The 15647-nt window shown below is 45.6% G+C and overlaps 1 protein-coding gene across 2 annotated transcripts in view; it reads right to left on the bottom strand.

Moving 5' to 3' along the window:
• LOC148474286 (uncharacterized) overlaps nt 1–15647 on the bottom strand; it is a 61468-nt gene that overhangs the window by 32419 nt on the left and 13402 nt on the right. For both annotated transcript variants that reach the window (XM_088458829.1, XM_088458828.1), the window contains 5 exons: nt 14435–14582; nt 3641–3799; nt 3440–3518; nt 3202–3299; nt 2943–3027 (listed from right to left, as the gene is read on the bottom strand). In XM_088458829.1, the coding sequence (XP_088314955.1) occupies nt 2943–3027; nt 3202–3299; nt 3440–3518; nt 3641–3799; nt 14435–14512 (499 nt within the window). In that variant the 5' untranslated portion in view covers nt 14513–14582. The remainder of the gene's footprint in view (nt 1–2942; nt 3028–3201; nt 3300–3439; nt 3519–3640; nt 3800–14434; nt 14583–15647) is intronic.

Here is a 15647-nt window from a genome sequence, read left to right as displayed (position 1 = left end):
AGTGGGAGCGAGAATCGTTGGTCGTTCATTGCATACACACGGAACGATATGAACAATATATCGTCCAAAGATATCGCCTCGTGTGTATGCCCCTCTAGTTGGACTGACAAGTTGGACTGTTGGAGGAAAGTTGGTCTGATGTGTGCCTAACACGAAAAAAACAAAGAAAGAATTTTGAGTCAACATTTGACCATTTGTACCTGTCGACCTTCTTACACGTCGACATTTAGTGTGTTGACCTTTTGTCTTAGTCGACCTATTGACTGTCTAAAGCTGCATACACACGATACGATCTGTTTAATGAACGATAACGTTGAACGATTTCCCTTGAACCTTCTGTAGTGCAGGACAAACGATATTGGGTGTACACACTGAAAGATATATTTGAAAGATATCTTTCAGTGAAGTCATCCCGCCACATCTCTGAACAGACAATTCTTGACGATGTTGTCCAGGTAGGGCTGCATGTACAGACGACCAAAGATATCGTTATCGTCCAGCGGGAGCGCGCATCGTTGGTCGTTCACTGCATACACACTGAACGATATCGTTTTCGTCCAAAGGGGTTGGGTATGAACTGTTCAGAATACAGACAGCGGCATCCCGACACCCATATGAAGGCAAGTAAGTATTTTCCTTAGCCCTACCCTAACCCTCCCCGGTACCTAAACCCTTCTTAGTGCCTAAACCTAACCTCCCCCTCCCCGCACCCTAAACCTAAGACCCCCTCCCCGGTGCCTAAACCAAACCTCCCCCCCTAGTGCCTAAACCTAACCTCGCCCTCTCCGCACCCTAATCTTAACACTCCCTCCCCGGTGCATAACCCTAACGCTAAGATGCCGGCTACATCCCCGTTCAAAGATATCGTCTCATATGTATGCCTCTTAACATCTGGTTTCTAGCTAGACATTGTCGTCCTTTTTACGGTCTATCTGGAACCCGGAGAGAATAACCCTCTGTTGTTCTAAAGCAGTGGTTCTCAAACTCGGTCCTCTGGACCCCATACAGTTCACATTTTCCAGGTCACCTAGCAGGTGTACAGGTGAATTCATTACTCACTGACACATTTTAAAAGATCCACAGGTGGAGCTAATTATTTCACCTGTGATTCTGTGAGACCTGGAAAACATGCAGGACAGAGTTTGAGAATCTGTGATCTAAAGAGAAAACAAATCCCAACTGATCCCAGTAAATAATGGGTGGAATTGGGGCCATATCACCTACAACACAATGCATACTAGCCCTCTTTAGGGAAATTGTAATGATGGTAGACGTTTGAGCCATGGCTATCTCTTATCTATATATGCGACAATAACAGCATTTGAGGAAAAGAGGACTCATTCCTTAGCCGGGAATACGCTGCAGATAAACATGTATCGCACGGCAGTACTGACCTTGTCCAAGACTCAGCAAACAAATTAATTAGTGAGGATTAAAATGTGAACAATTGTAGACAAATAACACGTACATGTTTGATTGACCTTAATAACAAAGTGTGAAGAGGGGAAACTGAGAAGTAACCATCAGCGGCTCCAGTAAGACAGAGGACTAATTACTCAGTGTATACTCGTATTGGTTGGCTCTCTTCAGAAAGGTCATCTCCCTGTGATGGCAAGTCATTGATCACGTTGCTGACTTCACTTGGTGCCATCACTCCGAATGTGTTACCGGATGGGTGATATTGGTACAACTGGTGCCATTACGATTGACTGAAACTAAAGCTGGATACACACCTGACAGATATATCTGCAGATCACGTGATCTGCAGATGACGGTTGTTCATACACACTGAACCTTCATCTGCTGCCGGCAGCTTCTGTAGCAAGTGTATGGGCAGTCGGCTGACCGCCTGTACACACAGCACAATGAGCAGATATATCTACCATCAGCTGTGCTTCACAGCCAACACGATATGTCTGTGAACAATGTCGCTTACAGACATATCATCTGTACACACTGGCCGACAACGCACAATTTATCTGCCGTTCAATTATATCAGTCAATGTGTACAGAGCATAAGGGAGGATCCACTGGTGGTTTCCAAATAACTGGCACCAACTCTGCATGCCAGAGGGTAAAAGGGGAGCACCTGGTGTTCGGTACCTTCATTGTGCCCTACCATTTCTAGTGATAATGCCAATGGCTACTCACTGCATTGTAGTATAGTGGAAAAGGCTGAAGATGATGGCAGTGACAACAATGCAACCTCCCAGCATAGGATCAGCCCCGAGACAGAATCACACCATCTGTTGCAACAGATGATCTACCATATTCGTGACAATGCCAATAGATTTAGGAAGCCGTCACATCACAATATGGTTTTACGAGTGCTGCTTTCCAACTGTTAAAATGCTGGAGAGCAGAAGTCTAATAGTTGCTGATGGCTCCTGATGGATGACATACACCAGAGAGTGTGGGGAGACTTTGTAACATCTCTAGGCTGGTAACACACAGCAAAATAATGTAAGGAGTCTTATACGGGCCTCTGTCTCCAAACTCCCCCACTTGGCAGATATATTTCTCTCATTAGTTTACACTGACAAAGAAGGGTGTAGAATAAAGCTGGCCACACATCTAAAGATTATCTGTCCAACCAGCCAACTAGTTGATTGATTGGAATGAAAATCTGGTAAGGAATAGGAATAAATGATGATCAGCAATTTGCTCCTAAATGCCAGAAAACAGATGAAAATGGTCGTTAGACAAGTTTGTTAAATGTTTGAGCTAAACAATTTGTTCAAAAAACAGTTTTTGTCCATTTTCCGGCATCTGGGAGCAAATTGCTGATTGTCATTTGCTTTCATACCTTACCAGATTTTCATTCCAACCAATCAACTAGTTGGATGGTTGGACAGATAATCTTTAGATGTGTGGCCAGCTTAAGAGACTGCTGTAGTGACTGAGCAAGAAGACACTTTCTGTAAGAAGATTTTATTACTCACCTGTGCCGATATCTGTAGGGATTTCCTCCTCCTTACATTGCTGGTCACCCTTCATTTCTACCAAAACATCAGTCAGATTTTCACCCTAAATAACCCCCACAAAAAAAATAACACTTTAATAATGTCCAACTTTATTAATTGAGACTAAACAGTACAATATCATTGTATAAGACACACACAGCTGCACTAAACATCAAAAAGTGACATCAAAAAGTGGAAAGTCACGTGGCATTTAGGGTGCCACCAAATAGCAATCTACCTGATATTCCTGTGGGGTCCTGCGATTTTCCTCAGTATAATCCTGTGAATAAAGCAGTCGGGAACATCTCTCTGGTGTATCTCTGTTACTGGATCCATCTGTGGGAAACACACAGTGTCTGAGTACATTGTATTTATGTGATTATCAGGTGTTGTTTACATATGTTGTGTATATATGTGATTATAGGTGTCCCCCATGCCTGCTCTCCCCTTTATAATAAATTATAGTCTCCTCTTACCCAAGGATGCGAGGGGCTGGTGATTCTCCATCATCACGTTCTTGTACAGACCACTGTGTTCCTCGTTATAATCCCCCTCCTGCATGAAGAAATAGACAGACATCCGGACACCTTATAGGAACCTGACACACACAATGATACAGTCATCACCCAGGCACAGCCTCTGGTGTTACTGTATAATGTGACATTCCCAGCAGTCACCTCTCTAATCAGCAGCTGAATGATCTTGCTGATGAGTTCCAGGATCTTATGGTTATTGTCTCTCTCACGTATCAGTGGGTTAGGTGGAGGCACCGTGATGGAGGAACAGCTGATGGGTGTACCACACTTACTGGAGGTCTTCTTAACTACTGTGTAATCCTGTATTGCGAGAAAAAAATAAAAAGCTATATTAAACTCATCATATAAAGAGTTGTATTTCTTTTTGGAGTTAATTGTGCATTATACACAAGGGTCTATTTTACAAATACAAACTCCATGTCCTAGCTCCTGTGAGAAATGTGGGACTGATATCTGAGCGGCTACATACTGCCTGGTTACAGCTGCGCAAATGAGAAAACCGAGGCACTAATACCATGGGGTATATGTAATAGGCTGCGGACATTGAGCATCAGCGAGTCCCGTGCAAGACTGCCCCATGTTTTAAAGTAGCAGTCACGTAAAAGGCGAAACCAAGTTGATTTTGCCTTTTAAATCACTATTTCTAAATATCGTGCAGTCTTGCACCTTTTACATATAGCCCTATATCTGAGAGCATCTACTTCTTGCACGGTTACAGCTGTGCTGATGAGAAGACTGAGACACTAATACTATGGGCCATTTTCAATTAGAGGCGAAAAGTCAGAGCTCGGACTTTTCGCCATCATCGGAGGTTTCTGCGGGGATAAAGTATCGGGGGCGTGGTGCCCGCTTATCCCATTATTCAATTTGGATCCGGCGAAAACGTGACCCAGCGGAAAGGTAAGTATGGAAAAGTCCTGTCATTTTTCCTGGCACCCCCCTAAAGATGGTCTGACATGGGGATCAGTATGGGTACCCACGATTTGGCCTGCTGAAGGTATTTGGGGTTTTTAATAGCCGCGGCAGGTGCATAAATGCGCCTGTGAAGAATAGCATTTTTTTTTTAAATAACTGTGCTCATCAAATTTGAGGTACACGAAAATGTGTGCAAGCATAATCCCTAAAGTCATTTAAAAAAAATTGTTCAAAAATGCACCTGCGGCTACCAGCCGCATTCTGGAAAACACCTGCCGCATACATGGGAAATCCCCCCTGAATCAATTTCGCTAGTTTAAAACTTTGTTCCGCCCCCAAAATGAAAGTACATTGTTTGGGGTGTCCTGAGGACTTTTTTAATTTTTTTTGGACACAGAATTCTTTTAGGGGACACTCCCAGGGGCGCAGGCTCTTTTTTTTTAAGCCTGCACCCCTAAACCAAAATTATGCACTTTTTTTCGCCATGTAGTACATGGAGAAAAGTTATCCCCGTCTTTTAACAAAGACTTTTCGCACCGGCGAAAAGTCTTTGAAATTGAATATTAGGATTTTGGTACTTACCGATAAATCCCTTTCTCCGATTCCACAGGGGACACTGAAGCCTCAGTACAATGGGTATAGAAGTGGGTTAACTGGGAGCTGGCACCTTTAATAAAAAAAACTGAATGGTGACTAGCTCCTCCCCCTCTATACCCCCTCCAGGTCAGTCTAAACAACTGTGCCTGAGGGGAGCTGGAAAGAAAGGAGAAGCTGACAGAGAAGCCACAGCATTCATATCTAAAGAAGTTTAACAAAAGACAAACCAACATTCCAATCAGACAACAGGAATATAAACAACCATCTGAATCTGGAAAAGAGTAACAATAGCAGGAAGAGCACCGCAGGGTGGGTGTCCAGTGTCCCCTGTGGAATCAGAGAAAGGGATTTATCGGTAAGTACCAAAATCCTAATTTCTCCTTCATCCACTAGGGGACACTGGAGCCTCTGTACAATGGGGACGTCCCAGAGCTCACATCCCGGGTGGGAGAGCGCTGAGAACCCTGCAAAACTGCATGGCCAAACTCTGAAGTGGAGGCCGCAAAAGTATCAAAGCGGTAGAATCTTAGAAACGTGTGCTTGCCGGACCAAGTGGCTGCTCGACAAAGCTGGTTTAAACAAACCCCACGAGCAGCCGCCCATGAAGGTCCTACCGAGTGCGTGGAATACGCTGTAATGGAAGCCGGTGGTTGCCTGGAAGCCACCACATAAGCCTGTCTGATAGTCAGACGTATCCATCTGTAAATAGTTTGTTTGGAAGCCGGCCAACCTGGACGGGCCAAATCAAACCGAACTAACAAAACATCTGATTTACGGAGCGAAGCAGTCCTGTCGACATAAATCCGGAGCGCTCTGACTACGTCTAAGGATTTAGAAGCTGGAGACTCATCCTTAAACACAGGGACCACAATTGGTTTATTTATATGAAAGGCAGATACTACTTTTGGAAGGAAGGATTTTTGTGTGCATAATTCCACCCTATCTTCGTGGAAAATGAGATAGGGAGGGCAGCATGATAGAGCAGCGAGCTCAGACACACGCCTCGCTGAGGCGAGTGCCAAAAGGAGAACCACCTTCCAAGTTGAGTACTTTATCTCCACCCTCTGTAACGGCTCGAAGGTTTCAGACTGGAGAAAAGCCAATACCAAGTCCCATGGTGCCGTAGGAAGCACAAAAGGAGGTTGAAGCCTGACTACTCCTTGGAGAAAAGTCTGGATATCCAGCAATAAGGCCAATTTCCTCTGAAAGAAAATGGATAACGCGGATATCTGTACCTTTATGGAACCCAGACGAAGACCTGCTGTTAAACCAGCCTGAAGGAAAAGAAGGAGACGTGATACCTTTAATACTGATGGAGGTGAATTGCGTCGTTCACACCAAGTGACATATGCTTTCCATATACGATAGTAATGTTGAGTCGTAACCTCCTTGTGAGACCTAATCATAGTAGGTTACACTTGATGGGGTCCCTTTCTTTCGGAGAACGTCCCTTTCAGTAGCCATGCCGTCAAACGAAACCGCCTTAAGTCTTAATAAATAAACTGCCCCTGAAGAAGGAGGTCGTCTTGCAGAGGAAGCGGCCATGGCTCGTCTACCAACAGATTCCTTATCTGCGAGTACCACGCTCGTCTGGGCCAATCTGGTGCTATGAATAGCATTCTGACATTCTCGCATTTGATTCTCTGAAGTAAGCGAGGAATTAGCAGGAAAGGAGGGAATAAGTATACGTAGCGGAAAATCCATTGTGTTGTCAGTGCATCCACTGCTGCTGACTGTGGGTCCCTGGTCCGGGAACAGTAAATTGGTAATTTGTGGTTCAACCTCGATGCCATGAGATCGGCCTGTGGACGACCCCACCTGAGAATTAGTTGGTGAAATACCTGAGGATTGAGCGACCATTCCCCCGGATGAATGTCCTGCCGACTGAGATAATTGGCCTCCCAGTTTTTCACTCCTGGGATGAAGACAGCAGAGATAGCCACTGCGAATTCCTCTGCCCAAAGCAGGATTCTGCTTACTTCCCTCATGGCAGCTCTGCTTTTGGTGCCGCCTTGTCTGTTTATATAAGCGACCGCTGTGGCATTGTCCGACTGTACTCGGATTGCCTGCCCCTGTAACAGAGGATGCGCCAGCTGGAGAGCACAAAATACTGCACTTAACTCTAGAATATTTATGGGCAGACCTGCCTCCCTCTGAGTCCAGTGCCCCTGAAAAATTTTTCCCTGGGTCACTGCTCCCCAACCTCTTAGACTTGCATCTGCGGTGAGGAGAATCCAATCACATACTGCGAACCGTCATCCTGTCAGCAGGTGCGAGGGATTCAACCACCAAATGAGAGGTGTGCACGTCTGGGGAGACAAGAGGACTCGCTGGTGGAGAAAGAGGTGGGATCCTGACCACTGGGAAAGAAGGTCCAAATGAAAGGGGTGGGCATGAAATCTCGCATTTTGAATCGCCTCGAAGGTCGCCACCATCTTCCCTAGCAGGCGGATACAGAGATGTACTGACACTCTGCGATGCCGCAATATCAGGCGCACCATGTTTTGAATGGAGGAGACCTTGTCCTGGGGCAGAAATACCTTTTGTTCCACTGTGTCCAATATCATGCCCAGGAATAGCAGACGTTGTGTCGGAGTCAGGGAGGGTTTTTTGAAATTTAGAATCCACCCGTGTTGCAAGAGAAGATTCTGGGTTAATTGAATGTCTATTAACAATCGAGCTACTGACGGGGCCTTGATCAGGAGGTCGTCTAAGTATGGGATAATGACTACCCCCTGAAGCCGCAGCAGGGCCATCATGACGGCCATGACTTTTGTGAACACTCTTGGTGCCGACGAAAGACCGAAAGGTAGGACCTGAAATTGCAAATGCGAGTCTAGGACCGCAAATCGAAGAAATGCCTGATGAGGATGTGGAGATAGGCATCCTTTATGTCTAGTGACACAAGAAACTCTTCTTTCTCGAATCCTGCTATAACAGATTGGAGAGACTCCATCTTGAACCTGAAGGTTCGAAGATAAGGGTTTAGATCCCTGAGATTGAGACTGGGTCTCATTGAGCCGTCCGGCTTGGGCACCACAAACAAGCTGGAATAAAAACCCTGACCTCTCTGATGGGTCGGAACATTCACTACCACTTGGGACAATAACAGCTTCTGCATTGCTTCTAGAATAACCACTCGCTTTTCTGATGCCAGTGGTAAACCGGTTGTGAAAAAACGAGAAGGCTGATCTATTCTGAAGTCCAACTTCAGATCGTGGGTAATGATGTCCCTGACCCAGGCGTCCTGGCAAGACTTGATCCACACTTCCCTGAAGTGTAGAAGACGAGCTCCCACCCTGTGATCCCCCAACTGAGAAGGGAGAGAGTCATGCGGAGGGTTTTGCTGCTGCTTTGTCCTGCTGGGACCCGGATGTAGAGGATGTCGCAGATCTACCGCGGCCTCTAGACCTGCGGGAGAAAGCCGGAGCTCCTCTGGAGCATCCTCTAAGCATACTGGGGGCACGAAAGGAGGGTCCTGCTGTAGGTCGTCTAGGGGGAGGAGCCGCAGATGGTAAGTGGATTTCCCACCTGTAGCCTGTGAGATCCACTTATCTAACTCCGTCCCGAAAAGAACGTCCCCGGTAAAAGAGCTTCTACTGCTCTCTTGGACTCTGCATCTGCATGCCATTGACGCAGCCAAAGGGCTCTCCTGGCTGATATAGCTAAAGCCGAAGATCTAGCAGAAAGACCACATATGTCCTTAGAAGCTTCCCCAAGGAAAGCGGCTGATTCTGCAATCTGTTCGGCCAGCTGAATAAGATCTTCAGTTTGCGTTCCGGTCCTGAGACCTTCTGCAAGCTGCGTAACCCAGGCTTCGACAGCTTTATTTACCCAACAGCTAACCAGTGCTGGACGCAGTGATACACCTGCCACTGTATATATGGATTTTAGCGTGATTTCCAGCTTTCTGTCGGAGGACTCCTTTAAGGAAACAGCCCCAGGCACAGGAAGCACTGTCTTTTTAGAAAGACGGGATACTGAGGGATCTACTACTGGAGGAGTTTCGCATAATTTCCTACTATCTGGTGGATATGGATACTAAGATAAAAGTTTCTTAGAAATTTGAAACGTCTTATCAGGGTGTTTCCACGCTGAGGTTAGTATATCATCCAACTCCTCTGAAGCTGGGAAAGTGGCAGCCTGTCTAAATCTCTTACCAAAAATAAGTTTTGAAGTCACCTTTGAGTCTTCTATATGTAAGGCCTGGCATACTGCAGTGATCTACGCCCTGAGATATAGGTTCTGACTCATCAGGAAACTGAACCTCTTCTTGAACCTCTCTCTCTTCGGGCTCCTGCACCTCCTCGTCATCCGAATCATCCCAATGCAATGGATTCTGGATAAGTCTCTTATTAGGGACATTATATGGCGAGGCAGCAGGAGGGGCCTGGGACATAACTTTAGTAAGTCCCGCCACAGATTTGGCTAAAGAACATGCCCAATCTGGTTCAGATGATCTCTGTCTGATCACTTCCCTGTCTCTGCGAGCTGCTGCAAGCTCTTCAGACAGTTTTGACATAACAGAAGTTATTTGATCAGACCATAACGGTTGGGATGGTGTGTCAGCAGCCTGAGGCTGAGACACACACTTGTCACACAGCAGAGAAGAGTTAGACTGTTCTTGTGTGAACTTCTCTGCACATTTTTAGCATGAGAAGGATTTTTGTGCAGCTTTAGATCCCTTGGAAGCCATGCTGCAGCACTCTGCCACACACACCACACAGTAAGTGAGAGGACAGATACAGAGACCACACAGTATCAAAGGGGGGGCAGAGAGGGAGATTGCTATGCACCCTATGCAGCTCTAATTAATAGAGCTATAAACAGTAAAAAAAACAAAATAACCTTTTAGCGTCCTTATTTGCAGCCGTTTTGGGAAGCCTCCACGAGCAGCCCTTGTTCTAAAATGGCCCCCAGTGTCCTGTAGAAGCGCTGGGGTTGCTGGGAGGCAGGAGCAGAAGTCGCCCCCTCCACTATGGAGCCTTTTCAGCGCTAGCGGATGCTGCTCTAACTGTGTACCCGCCTGAAGTCCTGGCTCTTCCGCTAGTCAGGGAGCCAGGAAGCACTAACCTTACAGCAGCCATAGCTGTCGGCGGCGGGGTTTGTGCTGGGGGAAGCCCGCGACGTGCGCCGCATGCAGCGCGTCTAGGGCTCCCCAGAGACTGAGGTCTCTGTAGCTGGAAACCTCAGCGCAGACCGCAGGCAGTAGCGGTGAGGTCTCCCCGGCAGCTCCAGCGGTGCAGACAGGCAGGGACAGTGGGCTGCCTGTCTGTATCCTCATTGTTATTGATTGAAGTTCTAAAATAAAGAGTGCAGATTCGAAGACTGAGCCACTAATACTACTGAGAGCACCTTCCTGCTGCACAGTTACAGATGTGCTGATAAGAAGACTGAGGCACTGATATGCATGATAATAATATGATAAAGCATCTACCTGCTGCATGGTTACATATGTGCTGATAAGGCTGAGAAACAGATACTAGAACAGAGAGTGGCTACCTGCTGCTCGGTTACAGCATTGCTGATGAGAAGACCGTGGTACTAATACTATGGCCCGTATTCAATTAGAGCAGAGCCGCGATAATTTAACGCGGCCCGGACTTAACGCCGACTTCGCCTGTTTTGTCGGCGTTAAAGTATCGCGCGCGTGCCCGCTTATCCCCGTATTCAATTTCAAAGTAGGCGAAAATGGGACCCGGCGATACTTGGATCGGCGAAAAAAAACGGGAATTTTCGGGAAAAAATTGTAGGATTCCCCCTAAAGATGTCCAGACCTCGGGGATCACTATGGGTACCCCCGTTTTTGCCTGCAGAAGAAAATCAGGGTTTTTAAATAGCCGCAGCAGGTGTTTTTTTCCCGACTTTGAAGAAGTGATGCAGAAGAGCAGTTAGGTTTTTTTTCAGTTTTTTAAGTGGTCCCATCAAATTTGGGGTACATGAAAATGGGTACTAGCATATTTTTAAGTCCCTAAAGTAATTTTTTAAAAATGCAGCAAAAATGCACCTGCCGGCGGCTATTACAAATCCCGACTTTCTTTAGGAGATAAAAATGGGGGTACCTATAGTGATCCCCTATGTCTAAACATTTTTAGGGGGTTCCCTGGGTTTTTCCCCTAAAATTCCCGTTGTGTTGGGGGGGTCCCTAAGTATGCCCCAAGTGTTTTTTTCATTGCAGCTGCTTGCGACAGGCGGGTTTTTCATGTTTTTTTTCAACTCCGTTTAGCAACTTTAAAATATGCTGACCCCCATTTTCAAGTTCCCCAAACCTGATGGGCATAGTTATTATTCTAAAAAAAACCTTGTAAATGCTCTTCTGCAGCACTTTCTTCCAAGCCGCATTTATGCGCCTGCCGTGGCTATTACAAACCCCGACTTCCTTCAAGAGATAATAATGGGAGTACCCTTAGTGATCCCCTATGTCTAAACATCTTTAGGGTGTCCCCTGGAATATTTTCCGAAAATTCCCGTTATGTTTCTACCTGTAAAAAAACGGGATAAACGTTTAAAAGAAAATGACATAGGGCCCCCCTCCAAAAGCCAAACCAGCCCCAGGCTTGGCAGCCAGTGGTGGTTTCTAAAAATACGGGGAACAAAATGTGTAGGGTTCCACCGTATTTTAGAAACCAACACCAGGCTGCAGGGACTAGTGCTGGTTTTAAATATAGGGGGCAAAAAAGACGTGGGGTACCCCCTATATTTAAGACCAGCACCAGACCCAACTGACCGGGGTGTAATGCCACAGCCCGAAGACCCAATCACCGGGGCTCCAGGTCCAAAGCATTAGCACCCCAAGTCGGTCAGCGCAAGCCGGTGATCTTGGGGGAGTCGGGGACCCCCCAAAGAAGGGTCCCCCCCCTCCCGAGCACCCCAGGCTTACGCTGAAGCCCGGGGCTCTTCCCCATACCCCTGGAGCGGTGGGTATGGGGGGGGCCAAATAATGTAAGACTATTGTACTTTACAATGGAACTACAAGCCAGCATGCTTGCTATTTTGCACTTGTGGAACTACAAGTGCCAGCAGACATGTGGCACTTGTAACTTCACTGTAAAATAAATAGTTAAAAAAAGACAAAACACACACAACGTGTCCAGTATAACATTATTTGTGTCAGTGTCAGAAGGGAATAGTCCGCCAGAGAGTTGCCTGTTGCCTGTAAGGGGGAGTGTCTCCAATGCATTTCAGCATTGTATGGCCCTTGTCAAGAATGACACTATGTGTTGGGGCTGTTCTTTTGAACTGTCAGTATCCAATCAAATTGATTGATGGGTGTGGTATAATAGTGAACGATGTCTTACGAATTAATCTAATTACATTGGTGCCTGCCATATATATTTGTGATGGTTTACTCCTAGCGATTAGTATTACCAAACACTTAAAATTAAAAAAAAAGTACTAATTAGTGGGTGTATAACGAATTAATCTTAAATTGAAATTGTGGAGTCTAATGACATGCGACATTACTCTGATGTCTGATGATAATATTGTAACTGTCGAACAAGTATGGTCACTAATGTTAAACTGCAATTGAATCTATCCAGTGTGGTATGTATCTTTAAATCTCTTACAAGGCACTAGATATGAGATAATTAAAAAGGATATTATGCTGAGGAATCAAATAACTCTATTGCACCCCAGACCTCCACATTTACAGTAGTGAATGGGTGTTAAATTCAATATATAGACCCCTTGGTGTCATGGTTTTGAGTGTAAATACCCATCTCATTTCTGTCCTGTCTAGTGTATGCAAGTGATTGCCTCCCCTCCAATTCATCCGTGGCTGTTCAAGGCCCATAAATAACAGACTACATGGATCTGATTCATGGCATTCCTTGAAATGGTTCGATACACTATGATTTGTGTAGCCAATTGTTATATTTCTTATATGTTCGTATATTCTGTTTTTCAAAGCTCTGCTGATCCTTTAAAATATACTCTAGGCCGCAGGTGCATCTAAGTAGAGTGGAGGTGCGAACGCAGGAGTGACTGAGTGTTTCAACGCCGTTTCGGAGGCGTGCATAATTAAGAGGCAGCATCATAGTACACGTTACCAGCCTTTTTTTTTACACTGAAATCCTCGCAGTGCTTGCGGTAGGGTAGAGGCAACCACAAGAGCTGCGATCGCCCTTGATGTTCCAATGTTTTTATACACTTCCTGGAGATGACGTACGTTAGTGGGCGTCTCAGAATACGCTAATGGGCGTCAACATACACAAAGTGATCGCTTGCTACTACATAGTGGGCGTGCTTATGCCTTGCTGAGCGATAGACTGCCATGCCGTCAGTCAAATTTGCATACGCAGGGAGCGAGCGGCCGCATCTAGCGAACGGGTCTGAATCAGGTCCTATATCTGATAGCATCTACCTACTGCATGGTTATAGCTTTGCTGATCAGAAGACTGAAACACTTATACTATATCTGAGAGCGGCTACCTGCTGCCTGGTTCAGTGCTGATCCAGGCAGCAGGTAGCCGCTCTCAGATATAGTATAAGTGTTTCAGTCTTCTGACTGAGTAACTGATACTAATATCTGAGAACCGCTATGTGCAGATGAGACGACTGAAGCAAAGCAGAAAGTACCACTAAGAAAACATATGTCATCATGTGACCCAGAGAGCATAGGATCACTGGGAAAATAAACTTTAAAAAAAGACCCAAGAAGGAAACATTATAAGGTCACTACAAAACATTGTGTACAGTGTGGACACAGAGCTGTATACATGGGATCTGTTATGCAGAAATACTGTGCAGAGAAGAATTAAAAAGGAAAACCGATTGAACTGTAATAAAAATAAACTTATCTAGAATATTAGTTTAAAATTTTATAACCCCACGTAAGAATAAATACCTTGTGTAACCCATAAAAGATAATATCACTGTAAATTTTTTAATAGACACCCGTAAAATGCAGCAGATGCTTTAAAATTGTAATAAAACCTATCACAAAATGTACACAAATATTGCAAGCTACAAATGATTACGCCTGGTATAAAAGGTAGCTTACTTTTATGTACTGGTACAACTCCAAGGATGGAGTCATGTTGGTGTGGCCTCTCTGAAAACACGGGAACAGGAACCTCTAGGACTGGCATCATGGGGCTGTAGAACAGCTCTCCCAGAATCCCTCACCCATCCATTAAGATTAAAGTCCTATTAAAAGAGTTATCACTGAGACACTCACAGTTCCTCTCACCAGCAGGCCCGTAGAAAGCCAGCCCGGGCCCCTGTACTTTCTAATTGCGCCCCCCCTGAGAAATTTTTTTATGAAAAATGTATTTGCACCCCTGATGTCCCTGTAATATTACTATAGATATAAGTGATAACACAGTGACACTCCCAAATTCCCTCACCTTCCCAAACATGTCTGATTATTATTACTAGAGATATAAGTGATGTCACTGTGACACTCCCAGACCCTCTCACCTCCCCAGTCAGCAGGTGTATGATCTCCAGGGTGAGATGTATTATCTTCTCAGTCTTCTGACTCCCGTCCTTGTCCATCCTCAGTGAATCAGTGAGAATACAAAACGTGCGACTTGTAATAAAGACTGGTTCCTCACAGCTAGATTGTCTAGGAAGAAATAATGAGAGAGTTATGGTAAAACTTATACCTTGGGGGTATAGGTGGTGGTTAAGAACTGGACACCAAAAAATTAAGCTTTTGAGCTCCCAGAATGCTCCAGTCCTTCCCCCTATATCCCGCCCCCAAGCCTGAGGTAAATCAGTTTGTTAACAAGCCCAAGGCAGGAGGAGGAGGAGGAGAGAAGAAAGACTGGTACACAGTATAATCACAATCTCACATCAATGAGACAGGAAACTGATTACCATAAACATAACCCATAGCAGCCAGGTGTGTCAGGGCGGGCACCCACTGGACCCTATGAACTTTGAAGGGTCCATAGGGATGAACAGGGATACCTTGGGGATGTCCCAAAGGAGTATTCAAGCGTGGGGACGCTCCTGAGCTGAGAGGAGAATCCTGCATCCAAAAAGGAAGCATCTTGGGAGGCAAAGATATCAAAGGCATAAAACCTAAGAAAGGTGGGGACAGAAGACCACGTGGCCACCTTACAAAGCTGTTCAGCTGAGGTGCCACGGTGGGCTCCCCAAAATGGACCCACAGACTGAGTGCAATGAGCAGTAACAGAAGCTGATACAGGAAGGTCTGCCTGTATGTAGGCCTGTGAGATAGCCATACGAATCCATCTGGCCAGAGTTTGTTTGTTGGCTGGCCAGCCCTTCTTGTGGAATCCATAGAGAACAAACAGAGTATCTGTTTTCCGAAGAAAAGATGATGTCTCATCTGCTGAGAGGTCTGGTGATTGAAAGGCTGGTACTATAATTTCCTCATTAATATGGAAACGAGAGGGAAGAAATCCAGGGCGAGTCCGAAGAACAGACCTGTCCTGATGGAAAATTATAAATGGGGAGCGACAGGAAAGCGCCCCCAAGTCTGACACCCTACAGGCGGAAGCTATTGCTAGAAGAAAAAAGAGTCTTCACTGAGATCCACTTGAGCCCACAGATTCCAGAGGTTCAAACGGAGGGCCCTGAAGGGCTTGGAGAACCACTGACAAATCCCATGGAGCCACTGGTGGGACAAAAGGAGGTTATATATGGAGGACACCCTGAAAGA

Source organism: Taudactylus pleione, unplaced genomic scaffold (assembly GCF_031769625.1).
Source record: "Taudactylus pleione unplaced genomic scaffold, aTauple2 ptg000854l, whole genome shotgun sequence".
Classification (NCBI taxonomy): domain Eukaryota; kingdom Metazoa; phylum Chordata; class Amphibia; order Anura; family Myobatrachidae; genus Taudactylus; species Taudactylus pleione.
The sequence above is the reverse complement of the archived record's forward strand: the minus strand, read 5'-3'. Positions and strand labels throughout refer to the sequence as shown.